Source organism: Carex rostrata, chromosome 15 (genome assembly GCF_964058835.1).
Source record: "Carex rostrata chromosome 15, lpCarRost1.2, whole genome shotgun sequence".
In the NCBI taxonomy this organism is placed as follows: Eukaryota; Viridiplantae; Streptophyta; class Magnoliopsida; order Poales; family Cyperaceae; genus Carex; species Carex rostrata.
The window spans coordinates 7,774,117-7,797,154 of NC_135932.1; the positions used below are offsets into that span (position 1 = coordinate 7,774,117).

Sequence of the window (23,038 nt, forward strand, 5' to 3'; positions counted from 1 at the left end):
AAATTTGGGTGCATTTGAACCCTCCTCTTATTATATATATTCTTCCACCTTATTGTTAATAAAATTAGTATTTTCATTTTAGTTAGATGGTAAATTTAATCTTATATTATAAATTTATATTATAGAATTGGATATGAATGTGTGAAAGTTCATAAATAGTATATGAATATATTATTATTTTATAACAATTTTCTTATTTCATACATATATATGTGAGTATTTAAATAAACTCGTAATTAAATGGTTGAATCATCAGTTTAAAACTGTTGATCCAAAGCTTTATCAGTTTGATATCCAGTCTGATTTTGATAACATTACTTCTTTGTTCTACTGGTTTAATTCATTCCTTGTTCAATCGATTCGTTTTAATGCTCGTCATCTTGTTTGTGCCCGTTGTTCGATTGGAGAGGGGATTTTGAGGTATTTTGATGGGTATTTACGGTTAATTGGATTGGATTGGATTGATTATTTTAGGTTAGAGCATCTCCATCTCAAAAAATGTTTAGAAATTGAAATTAGCCACTCTGAATTTCATAATTAAGAAATTCATAATTTCTAAATCAATCCATTTCAGAAATTATTTGTGAATTGCAATTAAGAGAGAGAGAGAGCGCTACAGATACGGAAAGAAAGAATTTCAACCAATTAATTAGTCAACGTGTCATTAAAAAATATTTTCTTTTAAAACAAGCTTGTTAATTTAAAAACTATGGTACATTCTAGTAATTATATTAGTAATTAACACATTAAATTAGCAATCTAAAAGAAATCACCATCGTAGATACTCTTACATCAACCTTAACACCAACTTCATATTATAATTTTTTGCGGTTACTACTTGGATTGAATAGGTTATTTGAGGTTCCTAAAATAATTATTAGTATATAAGAACCAATCTTTGGTCTTTGATCTAGTGGCTAAGGTATATGATTTCTATGTGAGAGATTATGGATTTGAAATTCAAATGAAAATTTTTTTTTTTGTTGTAATAATAATAGTATAAAATAGTTGGGTGATTTTAACATGTAACCTTTACTTAAAAAAAATTATGAGTAGTATATGCAACACGTGAGTAGTACATGAAACACGTGGAACGGGTGGTTCAGCGTGGATCCTTGCAGGCTTCAAATTAAGTCGGATCGATACTTGTACATTCATCATGACGAGCATTTTTCTGTCCGGTTCGTTAACATCGGAATATTTCGGAGAATAAGACACTATCGTCTTTTTAATACATTGAATGATGTGAATTTTAATAAGGGCCTGTTCGGCGGTAATACCAATTTTTACTGTTCATGTGTGAAAAAGAAAATTCAGTCTGATTGAAATTTTTTTTTCCCACGTGAACAGTAAAAGTCAGTTCAAAATATGACCAATTCTGTGCCTATACCCATCCCTAACAGTGTGCCGAACAGGCCCTAAAGTTTTCATTCACGGGTCGCTTTTAATTATGTCATTGTGTCGACGCTGTCTTCTCAAATTATTGATTGTTCTTCCGTCCTTGCTCTTTTTTGTCTTCTAATCAATTGATTAAACCAGTGTTGTATTGTATGTGTTTGTCGGACGAACATGGTACCATCAAGTGATTAATCGGAAACAATTGAGAATAATCAATCATAGTCAGGAAATAATTAGCCAATTAGTCGGAAAAATCTGTGACGGTTTTGTTGCCACCAATGACCAATTGACCGATTAATCAGTCTAAACGACCGTATTTTAAAACACTGAATTAGATTAAGAGGAAGGTTCCTCCAATATAATTGAAATTAAGAGGCAGTAACAACTTCTAATATGATTATATTGAATATATTAGAGTTACTTCAAAACAAGTAATAAATTTTTCATTTGCTACAGGGATTCCATTCATTTTAATTTGGTTGGACTGCTTTAATTAATTGATAATGGCAGACTGGCAGTCTAGAGCTGTCAATGGGTACGGTAAGAATCGGATGAAAGTATTTTTATTCCCGTATCCGTTACAAATTGTTCTTACCTGCGCTACTAATATTTGCTACCAATTATCTTAGTCATACCCTACTCTTATCTTTTATGATTGTCGGATAACAAAAAAGTAACAGATAATAACGGATAATACTAATATAATAATTATTTTTATTATTTATTAAATAAAATATTAAAACATATATATTCATTTCACATATGTATAATTCTTTATTGAATTTTTTTTTTCTAATAATCCTAAGAAGTAAACCAATTAAAATACTCTTTTCATTAATGTTTATTAATATATATAATATATATAACTTCTTTTTCTATAATTATCTGATCGGGTAATTTGTATGAAATAGACTTTATCCATACCCTTACCCGTTTAGATAACAAAAAAAACTTTATCTGTACATGTACCCGATAAATTTACAAAAAAAAAAAAAAAATTTTATCCGTACATATTTTATCGGATACGGTATAAGTAGAGTAAACAAATAAAAGAATGTCATTGACACCCCTAATGGCACCATCGTGCCAACATAATTACGAAATTCACAATCTGATATCTTAATACAACCGAATGTCTATTGCTTGTATGGCACTAATACACGAGGCCAAGAGACAAGAGTCCAACGAATAGGATAGTATCCGTGAGGGTAAACGTGCTTTTGGTATTGTCACGGTTACTCCTACCGGTAATATCGACACGCTCAGAAATAACACTTTTTTTGTCAATATACCTTCAGCAATAATATTTTTTTACCTTGCAAATATTGTTCATATTGTTCCATTCTTGTAGTGATAGAAGCAACTGGCCTTTACCAAGCACAAAATTTTACTGTATGATTTGATTATATGTAACTTCGTTGAAACTATGCAAATCATGACGGATGAGTACAATTAGGAAGAGTTTATACTCAATTTTGTTTTGTGAACTCAATTTAAAATAACAATTGCAGACTAAATGACGAGTGTAGATCACTAATTTTTTATTTGCTTGAAGAGCCATGTGTTTATATTTAAAAAAAAAAAAAATCATGTTAGGTATCAAGATGTTGAATATTGAAATATTTCGACATATTTATTCTTCAAAAATCTTGGAACTCTTTGATAAGCAAATCAACCTTGAAAAAACTATAAACTGCAAATATGAATACGTGGCTCTTTATGTAATTCGAAACTTATGCTTTAAATTCATGACATGAAGCATAAATCCAATGATTTTGTAAATCCGAACTTCTTTATGGGAAATTCAATAGGCAAATTGCCAATATTAAATTATTAAAAGCCAGAAATAGATGGTTAAATTGAATAAATGGAAATAAACTCAAATCTCAAAAATTTACTACTTGTCACTCTTACCTTTGCACCTGCGATTATTCTATTAAAGATGGTAAAATGAAAAAAGAAAAAAAAAGAAAAAAGAAAGAGGCAAAACTGCTAGAAAATAAATCATGAAGGAAATGTTATGGCATGAGGATAAGAATTCATTTAGCCCAATATCAATTAGTTGGTGGTTCATACGGATTCACCTTTGACCCAATTAGGCCGAAGTTCTCTGGCGGCCAGACCTATAAAAAAAAAAAAAAGGCAAAAGATAAATCAATAAATAAATTTCATAAAATAAAAATATATAAAGCAATTAATAAAATAAGAACGTGATAAATTTTGAAAAACTACAAGTTGGTAAATAGGTTCATGCAAAGCCCTTAAGAGCCTCTGAGCATTGCATACTGCATACAAAGCTTAAAGAAAGGAGATTTTTTTTTTTTTTTTACTTTTGAATGGACAAAAAACCTAAACATCCTTTTATAAGCATCAGGACTACATGATTCACAGGCAACACAGGTATTAGAACCTTAGAAATGTCAACAAATATGTAATCAAGAGTGAACTACAGCAAAGTTGAGCAACAGCAGCACATAAAAATATTAATAATGATTAAAAAAAAATATACTCACTCGGCAAAAGATTGTGCCTTCGACAAGGCCCTGAGGAACAGGTCCAAAGTTTCTTGAATCATTAGAAGAATGGATGTAATCTCCCTGTACCCAAATATGCCCTTTCGGCACCTTATAGAAAAAAAAGCAGTTTAGAAAACAGTATTTCAGACCTAGCTTTTTGGAACTAGAGAACATCAGTAACAAATTGACACGAACCTGGTTGTAATTAGTTCATATCAAAACCAGATATGCAGATCAGAAAGGTGTGGTATAAGATGACAGAATATATCAGGAGAGTAATTTTAAACACTGCAAGCTGTCAGACCAGAAATTTAGTTTGCCTAATAAGACCCGGTGAAATTCAAATTCAACAGCATTATTCATAGGCAGAGTATTGTACCATAACAGTACGATTGATAAGGCCCATCAGTAACAAATTGGCACGAACCTGATTGTACTTGGTAAATACCAAAACCATATATGCAGATCAGAAAGGTGTGGTATAAGATGGCAGGGTATATCAGGAGAGTAATTTTAAACACTGCAATCTATTAGACCAGAAATTCAATTTGCCTAATAAAACCCAGTGAAATCCAAGTTCAACAACATTATTCATAAGCAGAGAGTTGTACCATAACAGTCTTAGTTGTGTCGCTATTGGCAGGGTCAACCAGATAGGTGGCCATTTCTCCCTCGACCCCTAAAACCCTTTTCACAATGTGTTTTCTAGGGTTTTCTGGTGAGCGCATCAGCACCACATCTCCATTATTGAGTTGGCCCCACCACGTAGGAACCTTGTTCACTGCAAGTACGTCTCCTGTCAGGTTAAATGTCGGCAACATGCTGGGACCCATCGGCTGACCACATTTAGACAACTATATGTCAAGAGCAATAGTCCATAGAATATATATTTCACATGAAATCTATTTTTTTTTTATTTGATATTACATACCTGTCATTCACCTTTATTATAATAGTTAATTTGTAATACATTATAATGTTTACTTATAACCTTGTTTTTTCCAGTATGTTTCTCTGTAAGCATTATACATTTTGTCACCCAGCATAAAAAAATCAGGTCCAGTTCCTTGGGATTTCTGAAGTCAAATAAAGTTTTCTTGAGGTTCCAATGTAAGATCTCTAAGGATCTGGCCTTATCAGTCGAGTTTGGCCCACCTAGATCCGACCAAGTGTCAACCCCTTCAATATTTAATTTTATTTAAATATTTATTTATTTTCACCTATAGAAGAAAGCATAAAGCTTCACATTTTTATTAAATAATTTCTCTTGGAGTTTTGCCATTTTAAAAGGAAGTCCACCCTTGTTGTTTAATAATTGAAATCAATAGAAAATAAGTTTAGTCACTAAGTCATGGTAATATTTACTGAATTGAATTGATCATTTAATTCCAATCATAAGGTCTTCAAGTCTGTAACCAAAAATGAATCAATGCGCATCTTTGTAACTGGGTTGAAACAGTACTGATACATATATAGTCACACAACTATAGTTTATGTGAATGATATGGTTATGATATATACAGGAAGAGATGTGAGATCCAAAACAAGTACAGTACACATATGGGTCACGTCAGTGAATACTGACTAATTCACTGGTAAAATTGTACTGGTAAATGTCATTTTCTAATTCACAGCAATATCATTTGACAAGGCATTCAGTGATATACAATTACATATTTACAAGTTTCTCATTTAGATTTTTCTTAGACTGCAAGAAATCTGGTAAAACAGCTGTTGCAACATCTGAATTTTTCTTTTTAATTCAATTCATGTTCATGTAGGGTACTATCCGAGTGGTATATCTATTTACACAAACAGCATGCATACGGAATCTGTTCAATCTCCATCCGAAATAACAGTACACAAATACTGATACAGTATCATTACAATCCAATCCACACTCGACTTCGTTCCTATCCTAGACGAGACCCGACCTGAATCATTGTGGGAGGGAGGGAGAGAGAGAGAAGCGTACGATAATAAAATCCACGAGGTAAGAGCGGATGACTTGGAAGGCGCAAAGACTTTTCACGACGAAGGAGAAATTGGAGTAGGTTGCCGCCGCCGAGCTCCGCCACGGCAGCTCAGCCAGCCTCCTCCCTAGCGACCCCATTGTCTCGTCCCCCGCCGACTCACGCTCTCAGTATCCGAGCCGCCTCTTATCCTAAACCTTTTCGACTCCGAGATGTACTGCACGTCGAATCAGATAAACCCTTTTTTGGTCTTCCCAAATTATCCCAATTGGGGAAGACGACTGTTAAAGCACAAATAATCCCCGATCTCAAACAAGTTTTCTTCTCAAATGTATCATTCCTATCAGAAAATATCACGGAATTCATAGAGCCGTCACTCGTCAGAGTGCGTATCCTCTGAGATATCTCAAATTTTGCGTGACCGACGTGTCCGGTGCCTATTCGGGGGTGACGTGGGGGGCGGTATTATTGGAACTTTGAGATTCGCGCTGAAGGTATTGCAACAGTTGATATTTTCCCAAAAGTCACGCAAAATATGAGATATCTCAGAGGATGCGAATTCCACTCGTTAGCGGCAGGAATTCATATCCTCCCCGGTACCGTAAAAGGGAATTTTGGAATTAGTAGATCCGAACCGTTCATTTGACATAGCATGACTCTCAAAGCAGATGAGATAAATCACAAACCGTAAATTTTCAGAGACGGTTCGATGGGTTCTGTGCTGGAGAGGATCTTCATCCCATTTAACCCTTTCTCCAATTGCAGAGGCCCATGGGCCATGGATCGAATTTGACTAGGGTTGGGCTTTTGTGAGCCCTTGTACAGTTCTACATTCTAACAGGTGTTAGGGTTAAAATTTGAGCAGAACTAGGGTGCTCTTAAGCTCACCAAAGTTTTAGTGAGTTTAACTCTAAAACTCATCAAATCGATTTTAAATGACGAATTCGAACCGTTAAAACCCGCCTACCTTACGTGTGATGCATCTACATGTGAAATTTTTAAACATTCGAATTAATTTACTGTGAAGTCAAGCGGTCAAAATTAGAAGGTTAATAAATTAATTTTAGTGCATTCATTTTTTGAACATTTTTTTACCACTTGACTTTACACTAAATTAATTCGAATGTTTAAAAATTTCACATGAAGATGCATTTCAACGGTTCGGATTCGTCATTTGAAATCGATTTGATGAGTTTTAGAGTTAAGCTTACCAAAACTTTAGTGAGCTTAAGAGCACCCTAGTTTTACTCTTAAAATTTATGGGGTTGTTTGGCAACAAATGATTAAGAGTGAAGGATTAAGAGCTTAAGAAGCACTAAGGAACCGATGTTCGGTTGTCTTAATCCATAGATTTTGCTAAGCTTAAGGAAGGGGTATGAGTGCCTTAAAGTCCGGGCAGATGATTAAGATCCGGGTAAAAGGAAGCTAAAGGAGGTATTCTTAATCCGAGCTAAAGAACCGGTGTTCGGTAGGATTAAGCAGCTAAGGAAGCTAAAGTAAGCGGATTAAGCCTTAAGGAGGCTTAATCGCCGAACAGCTCCTATATATTCAGATCTCGCACCATATGTCATGTTGTAGAGCATAATATTTTGTAAATATATGAAAATCCTAGTACCAATTTGCAAACTCCGTTTGCATAAAACAGGTCAGACTGGTTCTCAGATCTAGCCGCAATAGCATTTTATTGCGATTCTAACACAAAAACCATCATGATATGGGATCGGGGAAGGAAGGACTAGCGGCGCCGCCATCGTGGGCTGACGATGGGGCAGAATACTCACCGGCGATAACAGTCGTCCCGTTCGATCCTCCAGTTCCTCTCCTGCGGGGCCCGGTGGCAGTGGACCCCACTGACGATCCCTCAACGGGCCCGTTTGTTCTTGCTTTCCCAAACAAGAACAGCTGGAGTTCCGCTTATGGAGCTGCTCAGTCTAAAATCAGGGAGCAGTGTGAGGTCTCTCTCTTTCGCTCTCCTTTTTCTCTTCCCCTGTTTAACTTCTCAAGCACACATCTTTTCCATTGTCGGAAGACCTGTAATAGACAAGCAACAGTATCACATCTAGATCAGACTCAAGAGCACAAAAACACAACAGAAGTTAGTTAGGCTGGTTGTTAGGAATTAGAGTTTGTTATACTGTTATAGAGAATTGTTAGCCTATCTTACAGCACAATCTAACTACAAACAACCTCATAACAGTATAACAAACTCTAATTCGTAACAACCAGCTTAACTAACTTTTGTTGTCTTTTATGCTCTTGAGTCCGATCTAGATGTGATACTGTTGCTTGTCTATTAACCTGAAAAAATGTCATGTGTTAATTCAATTTGAGGTTTTATTTATCAATGGCATTTTGTTTTGCAACTGGCCGAGCTGGATGGCTCAAGTACTGCCATTTAGTAAAGTTTATCAGTTGCATAAATTTAAGAGGGCAAAACAACCAGCTCTTCGCTACTTAGTTTTAGTAGACAAGATTGACAATTGCCCCACATCGTAAGCTTCAGCTTTCTTATTGTTTTGTATGCAAGAATATTATTGTATCTTAATTCTGTTGATGTCATATTGTGATCTCACATGGTATCAGACTGGTATTGTTGAACTATTTTGCGTAGCCAGTACTGTATTTGGCTTTGTTATATCGGAAAAAAATTCAAAAAATAATATCATTTAATTTACTTTTTTGCCCATGCTAATCCTCTCTTCACAGGCTGGTGCTCGAGTCGGTTGCTCAATATCTGCCTCCAACAAATGCAAACCCCCATGGTGGAGAGGCCTTTTTCAATCTGAACCGTTAGATCTGCGTGATAGAGAAGAGTGCGAGGAGAGAGAGATGATGGCTTGTCTCGCCTTATCTAAAGAGGCTTGTATCAAGTTCTCAAAGGATAAGTGCCTTGTTCCATTTCTGGATGCTAGGATTGTTAAGTCAGGTTTGTTGGATAACTCTGATTTTGTATTTTGGGACCCGAAAAGAGATGGCGAGTTGTTTGGTTGTAAAATTAAAGACGACGAAGTGTGTTTGAAGAACATTAGGGGGGATTTTGAAGGGAGTTATTATAGGGGAAGTGCTTTTCTGGATACTAATTTTGAAAATGTAGATAGAACTCGTTTCGCCTGATTTATTAATATGATATTAAAACATGTAACATAAGTTCCTCCTTTTTTCATGCAAATATCCTTATTTTTCAAGAAAAAAAGAAAAGAAACAGTTTTGACTGGTTTGCAATTTTTTTTTTTTCTTTTTTTTGGAATCTGCTGAGGTGAATCTGCAACCAACATAACTGAAAGCTTGAATTTGAGCAATGCTTGCTAAGTGGTGTGCCTCGACATTTGGTTTACAATGCCATGTCGGAGTGCTGCTTGAATTGACTATTGTTATTATGTTGCATAACTGTCAGCTATTGTAGTTACGAGCTATTCATTGTAGCGATGATTGTGGTCTGCTATAGCACTTGTAGATGTACATATTCTTATGGGCATATTTACAATCTAACGTATTTAAGAGCCGAAAAGACTACAACATAAGTCTATCTGAATTGATATCACTAAGGTAACAGAATATTTATGTTTAGATACAGACTGTCCGATTAGAATGTGTATGAAAATTAAAGGGAACTTGTGCATTCCACCTTTGACTGGATTGGTTTGGATTCTTATTGGACGGTCCAGATCAAAACAGAAATATTATGGTACCTCAGAGAATTTTACTCAATATATATCTAACTTACTAAAACAGTGTGCATGATTTATATAAACCCCCACCCTCTCTCTCACGGAGTCTCGGTCCCTCTCCCTTTCTATTAGACTATGTAATACTTTTCTTGATCTAGATTTTCAATTAAGACTTGCAACATCTCTTGATGTCAAGTTAAAAGTGCATACATGTTAGATCACAACCAATACAATAACCTATAATATACATGATACCATAAATAAGTAGTAGAAATCACCTAGAAACTGTATTGGAAAAAAAATTGGACTTCTGAAATCAGTACCAGCCCAAAATCAGACCAGAAGGACTGAATTAATAATCTGTCAGATATCTTTATTCATGGCATCCCTAATGAATTGCTTTCAATTAAATTAATAATTGTATCTATCTATGGGCCTCCAGCCCACAATGCCATCATTGTTACATCATGGAGTATTGCAGCTTGTAATTATTTAATAATAAACAAAATAGGGAAAAAGGGGAAGGTGTGTCATGCCATCAGTAGTCCCTCTGTGTACAAAAGCATGAATGATCAAGTGAAATATATATAAAAAGCCAAACCATATGTATTAAAAATCTTCATTCTGTAGTTGCTCAAGTATCCCTTGTTATTGTTTCTTATTCAAAACAATACTAACTTCTTTCAGTTCATAATAAGAAGAGAATAGTTACATTTGATTCATTTTTACATTTTTAACTACACATCATTAATTACTATGTTTTGTTGTGAATATAGCTTCACTATGAGAAATTGGTGAGAACTAAAAGAAATAGGTTATACATGTTTATATCATTATCTGGCAGAGTAATATGAAGAATTAATGTGAAAGCCCAAACAGTGGTACCGATGGCTGGCAATGGCACACTAGTGGTACAACACCAATATACGCACCTCAATCAAAATAACACCATTTTAAGCTCTCTTTTGATACCCTCTCCGTAACTTCCACTTTGTTCAATTTCTAGTAGTAGAATGACCGATGTTGATGCTATTTTATAGGAAAGACACTCGGTCATGATCGAATTGAGACACACGATTCTCCGACCTCCGAATTGGGATGCCCCTTTTGAAATAATGTGCGATGCAAGTGACTATGCCATAAGAGCCTTATTAGGGCAGTGGATCGAGAAATAAACCGCACGTGATCTACTATGCATTTGGATGAAGCGCAGCTGAACTACACCATGACTGAGAAGGACTTCCTAGCAGTGATTTTTGCCATCAACAAATTTTGATAAGATCGAATTAAGATACAACATCATCAAGACTCAAGAGCGTATGAAAACAGTACGCTGACAAGTCACAGTCATCTTCTTCCAACCATTCAATGTTTTCCCTTGTAGCTACGCTCTTGACCAATGGCTTTCAGTTTTTTTAGTCTCTTCAGCCTTGATCCCGTACAACAATTTATAAAATAAATGTCTTACTCTCAAAAAAACCAATTTATAATTGTCAGAACCAAGTATTGCTCATAGTGTACAACAATCCATATTATTGTTATTTGAGTTTTTAGAGTTTCAAATATATATGCAAAATATAGCTTGTGACAAAAGTTGAGTAGCTTTAACTTTTAAACTATGTTAAGGAGGTGGTGTTCCGCAGCAAAATTTAAGAAAATAAATGTTTTGTTGTCTTAATTAGGAGTTTCAAATGCTTAAGTCATGTAAAATGATAGTTTACAAATACGAGCAAGCCTAAAAAGATAGACAAAAGAAAGTTCAAGAAAACGGTTTTAAATTTTGCAAAGAAATATGTGTTTGTTTGACAATTTTAAAACTCCTTAGTTCTCAAGAAGCTCTAGACACACTTAAGTGAATCCACATACACCAAGCCTTAGTAAGCTTAACTTCAAAATTTCGGTTGAATCTATTGAATCTTGTACTTCTCAACTGATATGTTTTCATGTAAAATATTTAAAATTAAAAATTAATTTAGTATAAAATCAAACGGTAAAAAAAAAAAAAAAAGATTTATAAATTAATTTTAATATATTTATTTTCATCATTTCATATCTTTTAACCTCATACTAAAATAATTCACGAATATATAATATAATATGTAAAGTAGATTAATTTCAACGGCTTCGAATCTTAATTTGAAATCAAATTGGTTAGGTTTTCAAGGTTACTCTCACTTAGCTCTACATGATCTTAGGAACACCTTAATTCCACTCGAATTATGGAGCACTAAATAAATTATGGTAACCCACATAAAATCAACATCTTATAGAAAGAAAAAAAGAAGAAGAGAGAATTAATCTAGAAATTAGTATTACCATTAAGTTAAAAAATTTGCTAGTGCACGCCTACATGTCAATATTGGGATGCTTCCTCTCGTTTTCCCTCTGAGACATTTTTTCTGCTCTATTTTCCTAATTTACCTCTACGCTCTATAAATTAAGCACAGTGGCAAGGAAATAGTTTTTGTTCAAATGTGGTTATTATTACAAGGAAAACAACCACACGATTTATTATTTATCAAATAAGAGCTCTTCAATTGTTGCGCATTTTCTGATGCCTTTTGCAATTGTTGCAAGTGTTGCAACAGAGCCGAAGCTCTCCACCCCTCGGCCTTCCTATGCACGTTAGCCATTCGTTTCATCAGTTTCTCTTCCAAACTTGATCTCATTTTCTGTATCTTAACCTGACAAATATTTTATATCTATTATTAATTTCTGACAATACAATAGTCAAATATAATTTATGACATAATTCTGGAATCACATCCATCTTGTGATTTTGGTATATTGCAATATGTTTACATAATTAAAACTAGCCACTATGACACAAAAATTGGATTTTTTTTTTTTAAATAGAATCAAATTTAAATATTTTAAACTGAACTTGATTTTTATGAAAAACAGTTCCACCGATTCTGTGGATCGGTGGAGGCAGCTACTATGCTTGAATCAGTGAAGCTGTTTTTCATAAAACAAAATTCAGTGTGCTTGTTTCGTTGAAATATTAAAATTTGATTCTATTTAAAAAAAAAATCCCCAGAAATTGTAAAAGATATGTAAAGCTATAATGGAATACTTTCAAAGTATTTTGTTTTTAAATCACTCGAATATTGTGATACTTAAGCATGGTGTGAGTGTTTAATATGCAGTGCATTGGAGGGAAAACCACATTAGGTTATTGGCATGAGTTTCAAACACGCATGCCATACCAATACTTCTTTCCCAATTTCAAGATAGAAGTTCAAAAAGAAAATGCTTTATCTATAAAAGATAATCTTATTAAGCTCATTTCTCAAGGAATAGCACATGGCTTAGAGAATAACAATTCCAACTCATGGCTTCGGAACAGGGTATAATGTAGATTAAGGATGCCAAGCATATAACATATTAGAAAAGTTGAAATTTTAGCACAATATCAAGACAAGCCCACCGAACTCCTCATAACCATTTTTTTTAACCAGTATGGTCAAATGGAAATCAGCTTTTCAGAAGGCGTGCATGTATAAAAATAAGATTTTAATATTTGAAAGTTAGAACTACTGTCGGTACATAAAAATATATATGTTCTAGGGCTCGAGGCTAGGTGCGTTTGGGTGACACAAGAATAGCGCTAACCCAGGAATAGTTGTTATTCCTAGCGAGCTATTCTCAACACAACACGTTTGGGTGAAAAAAAACACTATTCTCAACAAAGGAATAGCTCGGATTAGCTGCTATTCCGCTATTCCTTAGAAATGTCGGGTTAGCTGCTATTCCGAACTCAGGAATAGCTATTATTCCGAGCTCAGGAATAGCTGCTATTCCAAGCTATTCTTTGTTTCATCCGAACTCAGGAATAGCTACTATTAGTAGTTTGGAAAAAAAAAATTACTTCTGTTGTTTCATTTCTTTCGATATTGATATGTTACACCAAAATCACAAGTCAGAGGATTTTGATTGTGCAATGGACCAAGAGAGAAAAGGCTTTTATTTGAACTAATGCAATGGATTTGTGCAATTTTTACCTCAAAGCTAAAAAATAATAAATAGGAAATTGAGCGTTGTACCTCGAGTTTTCTAGACTGTGCCTCAGCTTTAGCGCTCTCTAAGTTTACCCAGGCCTGAATCTTTGCCTCTTCTCTTTGAAACCTAATCAATTAAAAGAAAACACACAAAAGATCCACCTCAATTCAAATAAATATAAAATTAGGTCAAAAATTCAATGTACTAGATACTAGTTGAAGTAATTTACGCATAGTATTACATTAAGCCACTAAACTAAATGTCATCGGAGATTGGACAGACGGTCCTTTCAAGCTCACATTTTGATATATAAACATTTCAAATTATTTTCCCAATATCAAATTTCAATCTTGCTGAATTTTAGCCAAGCCAAATCTCCTATATGGGTAAAGATTTTTGACAGAACAGTTATTTATTCATGCAGTGCACGAGTCATAGGAAGAGCAGTTATTGCTCTATTGTTTGTGTGCTGCATGAATTAAAAACTGCTCTGTCAAAATCTTCACCCCTCCCATACCTGTTGACATTATAGTACCAGCTAAGACTGGTAAAGTGAGAACCTGTTCCTACCAGTACATGATCCCTATAGTAATTCCAAACACAGGCAGACACACAAATGCGCACAAAACTAAAGGAAAAAAAAAATTATATATTGTTTCTGACCTAATACAACTCTTAGATTTCTCCTCTTCTTCCCACACACAACCCGTTGACTCAATTACGCTTTTATTCTCACAACTCATTTCAAAGTGTCTTAGGCTCTTTGAAACCTCCTCTTCTTCCTCTTCTTTTGAGGTCCAATTCAGATCAAATTTGACAAAGTCAAAATCCTTCAAATCAGGAGCACTGACAAGGCTGGGATTGCATGGATCCAACGGCCCAGATCGGCCTTCTGGTGTGTTGTACCTGACTGGTGATGTGCTTATGATTGGAGTCGGGCATCGGGATGTTTTTGAGCTGACAAGTGGGGTCGTCTCAGTGCCAACATCTCTTCTGTTGAGTTCTTTGCTCGGTACAATTTGAAAGTTATTAAAGAGAAATTCTCCTTTTGCGAGCTTGGTCGACTGCAAATTGGAAGGCAGTTCCTCGGTGCTTTCTGTAAATTTATCTGTATGGAATGAAGGTTGATTTATATAATTTACTAGGAGGGTTCTTTTGCTTAATTTTGCTCTGGGTTGGTAATTTTGCTTAATGAGAGCATTTCAAGAAAATCTTACAATTAAAAAAACAAATTATATACACAAAAATGTACTGAAGAAAAGGAGCAGAAAAAAGTGTGTTTAAACATAAGAAAATTGTAGGAGAAAATAATAAGGATTTTCAGATAGAAAATGGAATAAAGAAACAAAAAATTGAGAATTTCAATTGAACTACAATTCCAAACTCAATAACCGAAAACTTATTAACAAGGTATGGAAGTTGAAAATAAAATGAAATTAAGAAACAAAACAATTCAACTTTGTAAAAAATTTACCCTTTAAGAAAACTTCTCCAGAGGCACCACTGCCAACTCTCATAGGCTTTTCAACAAGCACCTTATCTGAACCCAAAAAGCTCCCACCTTTCTTCTCCAATCCACCATTTAACCTAGAAATCCTCAATGTCTCTTGCGTTTTAACCCCATGTAAGGGTGAATCATGGCAAGAGCCAGTACCAACAAGCCATTTCTCAGCATCTTCCCATTTCGAAGGCACACTCTTTCTGTACAAATGGTTGGGGCTAAAGCTGAAGAACAAAGGCCTTCCTGGCGTGGTGGGCCCCTCAGTTCTCTTATATGAGCCTTCTTCGCTCCTCATTTGAGCTGAGGTGGAAGCCATGGGAAGAGACTTGACAAAGCCAAATGGGTCTTGCTTAGTTTCTTCTGTTGAGTTCTGTTTGTGGAAATGGTTAGAGGTGGAGAATTTAATGCAAAATAGAGAGCTTGGTTGAGTGAGTAGTTTAATTTACCCTTTTGCTAGTAGAAAGGAAAAAAGTTGACGACTTGGCCTCCATTAGAGTGCAATTGAAATACCTTTGACCTTGCCTTTTCTAAGCTCAGTTCATAACAAATTCGTGATCTTTAGTTTGTCTTTCTAGGTTGAACGCACAATTGGGTCAAAGCCCCTCTCTCTCTCTCGACAAGAAACGCCTCTTCACGTAGGTACACTTTTTGAATGGCGATCCCTCTCTCTCTCTCTCTCTCTCTCTCTCTCTCTCTCTCTCTCTCTCGAAAAGAAATCTTTTACTGTCCTTTTTACTGAGTAGAATTTAATGGAAGCAGGAGGTAGAAAGCTCTTGGCTTTTGGTTTTTGAGATTTCTCTCTGTGGAAAAGAGGTTTAGCGTTCTCTCTCTCCATATATACATAACAGATATGAACACAAAAGTATCAGAAATATACTCAAAAAAAAAAAAAGTATCAGAATTCACATCCCCTCAGATTACCGGACCGAGTGCAATTGAAATCAGACGGTCCAAAATTGTTCAATTTAATTTGGCATGAATCTCAAAGCAAAAATAATACTGTCCCTCCTGTCATTCGGAGCAAGGACCAGCTAAGATTAAATCTGGGCCGTCCGTTTCAATTGTTTTGAGTCAGGTACCTGGGAGGTAACTTACTAATTTAAGTAAAACCTGACAAAGAGACGTAGTAGGGTTTAATAATTATAGAGCACCTAAACTAATTCTAGGCTTCTAGCTGTCCCTTCAATATAGGCCTTTAATATATTTTTTTTTTTCTCTCTGGGGAGAGAAGTACGTAAAGAATCCTCTGAGGCTGGTACGCATTTTTGTCGGGGTCTACCAAGAATCCGACATGTGGGACCCACACCACTGTTACTCTGACAAGTCTCAAGATCTATACAATACTTTGAGCATTGGCAAATGGCAACATTGCGCTCATATCTGGAGAAGCCTAATTGGATCTCAAATATTTGTCAGGCTTAGACACGTGCCTTCGCGTAGCTTTGACTGCCTTTAGTGGCGCGAATCCGTATCCTCTGAGATAGCTAAATTTTTACTTTAGATCCAGACCGTCCGAATAAATCCGCGCGAAATATTAAAGAATCCCGTGCATACAAGCGGGGCCCGGATTGGGTCGGGTTCTGATCGGACGGTTCAGAGTTAAACTCAAATTTATGTTTTTTTTTCTTTTAGTTCAGAACCCGTAGGTGTTTAGATATAATGATTAGTCTTTTAGAGTCCCAACTTCAAATCATTATCAAAATTTATGTCAACTCAGCGGTTCCGGACCCGGTGGAGCCCCCTTACTTTTTATTTTTTTAGGAGTGCTTCCTTTTTTTTCCATGAAGGACATGTACAAGTGAATTTAAGTTTATCTGAATTTCAATAAATTACGTAATTATTAAATATATACCTTGCTTGATGTTTATAAAATACTATTGATCAGTTCGGATTAATTGTTTAAATATAATTTAACAAGAGCAACAATATTAAAATAAAAAGATATTTAACATATACGCTGCATCAAAACAAATGGTGTAGAAATCCTGATCCCAGCAACAAATTGCAAACTAATCAATCACAAGTTCTCAGGTGATTTATCAAATTAAAATCAGATGCTATTTTCCTAATCACTAGCCGAGAGATGGGTCCACCTACTATTAGTTTTACTTTTATGATCTGACGACTGAGAATTCGTATCCTCTGCATTAACTCAAAAGGGAATCTTTTGAGTTAATGAATCCTGACTGTACGATCTATTTTAAGATTCGTGCAAAGTAGAACCGCACTAATATTAAAGGGCCCCATATCGTAAGCAGGGGCCGGATTGACTCCGTTTAAAATCAGACGGTTGATATTTATTAACTCAAAAGATTCCTTTTTGAGTTAACGCAGAGGATACGCATTCGACGACTGACGCAGCACGCCTTTTAAGTGAACTCATATCACCTGAGTTAACGAAAATTTGGTTTTAGATCTGGGCCGTCTGATCTACTATGGCACGAATATTGAAGACCCGCCGTGTATTCCACGTCGGTCGAATTCTGATCGTACGGTTCAGATATAAACTTAAATATTTTGTTACCTCAGAGAATGCAGACTCCTTTGGAATTTGGACCATCATTTCAACCGACAAGAACACGCTGCTCACGTGGGGTCCATCATGCAGTCTATGCTGGAACGAACGATTTTTACTGTTGACTTCGATGCAGCGTGACGGTACAACCTGACAAATAAATAATTTGTGTAGTTCAGTCCTGAGGTTGCATGGATACGGGTACGAGTATCGTATCAGATACGATACGGATACGGCGATACGTATACTATATATATTATTTTTATTATATTAATTATATTATTAATTAAGCACCTGTACTGTACAAATTAAAAATAAAAATATTCAGGTTAATCTAAGTAGATATTAAGTATATTAGCTATCAAAAATGAAGTGATCCAGTGGTCAGGGATTATAACTTTCACACTTCATATTGCTATAAAATTGTTGGATTCTGCAGAACCCGCATATCCCGCCGTATCCATATATTGAAGCGAGCGCGGTTCACACTTCATGTCGCTATAAAATTGTTGGATTCTGCAGAACCCGCATATCCTGCCATATCCATATATCGAAGTGAGCGCATGCGTATCGGAGCGAGTCCAACGCCACCTAAGCTGATACGCATATCAGATACATATCGTGGCCGTATTAGTCGTGTATCCGTGTCCGATACGTATCCGACACAAGTGCGGTGTCCATATAGAAGTATCGGTGTAACATAGTTTTAGTGGGATTAAAAATTCTTGATTCGAAAATAATTTGAAATTATTTAGTATCAGAAAAAAGAAACTCCAAAAAAAAAAAAAAAATTCATTTTATTTGCGAATAATTTGTGATTCGCATTTTATTCTACGTTTTTTTACATTTTATTTGGTGTTCGGTTCATAAATGTTAAAAAAAGAAATTATACGTGAATTATTTGAGATTTATGTTACTATTTGTCGAACTGATGGATCCATCCTACTTTGCTAAATGACTCACTACACAGAGCATCCATAGTTATGGTGACACACGGGACACCACCATTTAATGAACGGCTAAATCATGTAAAGCAGAACCAGAATTAGAGAACTCACGTCAGCAAAACTAGAATTTATAGACTAAATTAAGGAAATAAATCTGCTGCGATTCCACATCCATTCCTTCATTTGCTTTAAAATTCGTGCAGAAAAAATAACTGCTTTCAAAATTCTAAAATTCCAAAAAAATAAATGATTTGGTATAAATGAAATCACAGCAGATTTATTTGCCTAAATTAATGGATCAACCATCTTTTATTTTTGTATTAATTAATTTGGTATAAATGAAACTTTGAAGATCAACTTAATTTCTGTTTTCAAAACACTTGCAAATCACACCTGCATCTCTTTTACAGTAGTTTCCCAGAGAGCTGTCATTTTCCTGGGATTTCTAAGAAAAAAGAAGTGCAATTTTTGGTTTACAACAACAGTTTAAATTACTGAAAAATGAATTAGTTTTAGCAAATGATAAAGCACCACATTAAGGTGTCATCCGCCAGCTAAATTAGGTTGATTGTCAACTTCAGACCCGTACAATGCAGCGATCCATGCATGGAATTAGAAGCCATTTGGCAACTTCATTCAATTTTTGGTTTACAGAAAAGTACAAGATATCATATGGAATGGAACCACCAGAAATAGGAAAAAAAGGCTATTATCTTTTCAAACAGATTGGTTCTACCTGGAAAAATCAAGAAAAAATTATGCAAAGCAGAACGACTTAATTTTACGCTTGTGTATTAATCTTTTCATTTGATGCACTAATATAGTCGACAATTTTATTTTACTTCTTAATATTTGATATTAATTGGGTGATTTTCAAGCTTTCAAGCCACAATTTTTGTGGCCTGATCCACAAACTATATATTTCCAGATGCAACATAGCATACATGATATTTGTGTATTTTCAAAGGAGAATTCACACTGTAAGAAAGCCTAAAATTCAAGTGCATTACAATAGAAAAGGAGAAAAATACATCAAGATGCAACTGCTGGTTAGGATACCTAACAGAAAACAACAAATAATATTAAGTACATTTTCTTTAGTGTTTTCTTTTCTTCATCTTGTTTAATCCTTTACATCAGTGACGCCTTCAGGAGAAATCTGGAACCTAGCTTCGGCTTCAGCAAGGCATGGAGAGCTTATCACTTTACAAATCCTCTCTTCAGCTCTTCCTTTGCGTAGTGCGAGCCTAATAAATACAGTTCAGATTTAACAAAAAAAATCTGAGTCCTTTTCATTTCCTTTTTCTTTTTCCTAGTTTGGTAGGTGTCAAAAAAAGTTTTTAAAAAAAAGGACACAAGAAAGTTCTTACATGGAACATTTTCTGTTAAAATACTTTTATAAAATATCAAATCACCTTGTTGTTGAAGCATGTGCCATGATATTTCCACCAATAGGCTTGACTTGGGGCCCCGCAAACATGGCCGATCCATCCACTTGCGAAACCACTTGATTTGTGATAACCACAGCCACTCCAAACTACATAATGAATCACTATTTAATCAACATTATTAGAAATCAAATCAACAGTAACAACTGGGTCTGATGAATCCTTCAGTTAGGGACCAGACATAATGCTAAAGTGGCAGTTATCCATCACTGTCAATTAAATTATGGTAGTACCAGTATTAGACCTGACCAAAACCATACCTCATCGGCCAACTTCTGGAGACTTCTAAGGAACTTTGCAAGGTGCATTTGCCTTGCTGAAAGTTCTCCCCTTCCTGAAAAATCTGTTCGGTACAAAGCAGTAGCACTGTCTACTATCATAAGAGCAAACCTGGGGAAGAAAAGGCATCTGATGAATAAGTAACAACTCATAAAAAAAGAATTAAAATGAGTCACTTTGCTTTTCCGTACCGGGTCTCTACCATCATGGAAGCTGCCTCAAGTAACAATCTAGATTGATGGTCGGTGTTATAAGCCCTAGCATAGGCTACATTCTCTAACACATCAGCACCATTCAATCCAAATCTGTCCATGTTAACATATAATTAGCTTTTATTCAGAGGATAATTCATAGTTGAGTGTATGCTTTTGTTAAGGATTCTGTTAAATAGATATAGTACTACTTTTTGAACGACGAATGATCTGAACTAAAATCGAGCACAACAAACTATAAATTTGGTACTAAATTTGCACAAGATAAATACAAGGTGCACTGTGTTACAGGGTAGAAATTTAAGGGGCAAGTTAGTCAATATGTGCTAGACTTAACATTGGTTATAGTCATCAATTGTTATGTGTGACCATCAAAAAGACAGTTTAGTAGTAACCACGAGAAATGCGGACGGATTCTTGCAAGTACTGTGATATAGTAAGCATAATTTATTTAAAACACCCGTACAAATGAAATTTTTGTAATAGTAATATCCAAATCAGAAGTACCTATCAGCAATTTGTAATAATCTTTGTGGCCTAAATGTTCCTTCTGCATCTATGTAGAGTGCTTTTCCTTCACCTCCTCCTTGATCTAATGGCAGCTGGAATAAAAATTAAGCACCGCATTTATAAGGAGGAATCATGAAAAAATATGTATTGACGACTGAGAATTACAATAGTAATAAACTCGTACCTGACAGGTAACACACAGAGTATGGCACAGCTGGGTCTTGCCAGATCTGAACTCGCCATATAATTCAGTAATTGAACCAGTCTCTATCCCTCCTGCAAAATTACAAGAGGTACAAGGTTTGAAAAAAGTTCTTAATGTGTTTTTTGCAAATAACATCCTTTGTTTCACTAAATTGTACCATTTTTTGTATTTGCAACTAAATCCTTAATTTTAAATGGTGATTTGAGGTTAAAAGACAACTGGTAGAACCAGTATTAAGTCAAGCAAGGTCATCAAATTGCCCATGAACTTTTCTCATTAAACACATGACAGCTTCAATAGCAGTTCAGTCCAACTATGAGCTCACTAACCGACCTTTCGGAATGGGAAAAAAAAACACAAAAATGCTAGATAATGCTAAAAGCAAAATTGTCAAAAGTTTCAGGAAATGTTGGGTTTAGTCAATACACCTTAATTCTTACAACTAACAATCTCTAGATCACATGCATATAATACCTTCTAGTATTTTGTCAAGCTCTCTTGATCCAGATGTAATTTGAATGATCTCAAGCCTCTGTGCATGAAGCTGACTTGCACTGGTAAACCCCAAGGGCACCAGCTTAGAAGCTGCAAAGAAAGAAAAATTCAGCTAGAACTAATTCCAAAGGTGGTTAAAGAAAATGATTAAATGCAGTGACCAAAATCAAGAATGCTTAATTTCTTAATCAATTACAATATAGTTATCCTTTTTTTAGATTTCTTAGTGTCAATTTTACATCTAATTGCAATTCTGGGGTAAAATTGTAACATCAAAATGAGCTTGTACAGGCTAATACTCTAGCAGTCAATTCTTGTACCAGTATCTACATGGTATTACAAACCTGCTTCAATTATCTTGTCGACCTTTGCATCACTAATCCCTTTTATTTGTAAAAGTTCCTTCCTTGGAGAGTATGCCACCGCCTCCACTGTGCATAGACCCGCATCCTTGAGCTTTTTCACATCAACTGCAGCAATTCCAGAAGTCTTGACAATATGATAAGAAGAGAATTAGTAAAGCAAACCCAAAATTAAAGTTCAGAAGACAAATAAAAGAAATGGAGGAAAAATTATATAAAATGAATGACCAGAATAGCTAAAAGCTACAAAACAATTGGGGTGTTGAGTACTTAAGAAAAGTGCAATAAATAAAATAGTAGAGGAAAAAACCCTGGATAGTGCAGAATACGTGCAATCTTGGTCACAATATAGCAAGATGGACACAAATTTTCAGTTCTTGGTTAAGAATGAAGTACTAGAAAATCTATCTAACAGTTTAAGCAAGTGAAATGTGTTCTAAAGGCAAGAAATATTACAGAAAGTTGAATTCAACTAGTAAATGGGTGATTCGTAAATGAAATGCTCAATCAAGGTAAGTATTGAAAAAACTTTGTTAGGTTTAGTTAACACTCCTTAACTATTTGCCCAAGATTGACCGAATCAAGAGAGATTGGCACAAACCCATTTCAAATCAAATAACAAAGAGCCAAATCATACACAAAATCATCGATCTTTGGTTCATACCACAATCTCGCATTAGGGTTTCAAGTTTAATTTTCGGGTGTTTGTACCTGAAGCTGCTCAACTGGGATAGGGCCTTGTTGCACGTCGTCAATTTCCTCTTGCTCCGTCACCCCTTTTTGTTGCCTCTGCTGCTGTCCCGCCATGGCTGCCATAGTAGAGAGAGAAGTAGAGATAGAAAGGGGAAGAGGAATGGAGGGGACTGGAGAGGGGAGAACTTTTCAAAAGAACAAAAAGGCGCTAAAATGGAAATTATCAGGGCTGTAAGCTCTGAGCCTCTTTTATGGGGAGCAATGGGAGGCTTCTTACCTAAGCCACTTCCCCAGGTGGGACTGGGATGTGGGCC

At 35.3% G+C, this 23,038-nt stretch overlaps 4 protein-coding genes across 5 annotated transcripts; 1 reads left to right on the forward strand and 3 right to left on the reverse strand.

Annotated features, from left to right (window-relative positions):
- Nucleotides 1–3,171: 3,171 nt before the first annotated feature.
- LOC144566702 (mitochondrial ATP-independent inner membrane protease subunit 1a-like) lies at nucleotides 3,172–6,179 on the reverse strand. The gene is made up of 4 exons (XM_078316727.1): nucleotides 5,890–6,179; nucleotides 4,526–4,750; nucleotides 3,912–4,022; nucleotides 3,172–3,521 (listed from the first exon to the last, which is right to left on the reverse strand). The coding sequence occupies exons 1-4, from the start codon at nucleotides 6,025–6,027 to the stop codon at nucleotides 3,453–3,455; spliced, it is 543 nt and encodes a 180-aa protein (XP_078172853.1). The 5' UTR covers nucleotides 6,028–6,179; the 3' UTR covers nucleotides 3,172–3,452.
- A 1,356-nt stretch (nucleotides 6,180–7,535) lies between these two features.
- LOC144566860 (uncharacterized) lies at nucleotides 7,536–9,034 on the forward strand. Its single transcript, XM_078316898.1, has 2 exons — nucleotides 7,536–7,841; nucleotides 8,594–9,034. Exons 1-2 carry the CDS (start codon nucleotides 7,602–7,604, stop codon nucleotides 8,999–9,001), a joined length of 648 nt encoding a protein of 215 aa, XP_078173024.1. The 5' UTR covers nucleotides 7,536–7,601; the 3' UTR covers nucleotides 9,002–9,034.
- A 2,928-nt stretch (nucleotides 9,035–11,962) lies between these two features.
- LOC144566416 (uncharacterized) lies at nucleotides 11,963–15,475 on the reverse strand. Its single transcript, XM_078316433.1, has 4 exons — nucleotides 15,032–15,475; nucleotides 14,221–14,665; nucleotides 13,602–13,683; nucleotides 11,963–12,239 (listed from the first exon to the last, which is right to left on the reverse strand). The coding sequence occupies exons 1-4, from the start codon at nucleotides 15,372–15,374 to the stop codon at nucleotides 12,024–12,026; spliced, it is 1,086 nt and encodes a 361-aa protein (XP_078172559.1). The 5' UTR covers nucleotides 15,375–15,475; the 3' UTR covers nucleotides 11,963–12,023.
- Nucleotides 15,476–19,351: 3,876 nt separating this feature from the next.
- RAD51 (RAS associated with diabetes protein 51) lies at nucleotides 19,352–22,964 on the reverse strand. 2 transcript variants are annotated; one of them, XM_078315966.1, is made up of 9 exons: nucleotides 22,743–22,964; nucleotides 22,014–22,158; nucleotides 21,649–21,759; nucleotides 21,154–21,245; nucleotides 20,967–21,061; nucleotides 20,439–20,552; nucleotides 20,229–20,358; nucleotides 19,936–20,057; nucleotides 19,352–19,767 (listed from the first exon to the last, which is right to left on the reverse strand). In XM_078315966.1, exons 1-9 carry the CDS (start codon nucleotides 22,845–22,847, stop codon nucleotides 19,644–19,646), a joined length of 1,038 nt encoding a protein of 345 aa, XP_078172092.1. In that variant the 5' UTR covers nucleotides 22,848–22,964; the 3' UTR covers nucleotides 19,352–19,643. The 2 variants fall into 2 exon arrangements, with proteins under 2 accessions (XP_078172092.1, XP_078172093.1); XM_078315967.1 differs by lacking the exon at nucleotides 20,439–20,552 and having other exon boundaries at nucleotides 19,500–19,767.
- Between the last annotated feature and the right edge of the window lie 74 nt (nucleotides 22,965–23,038).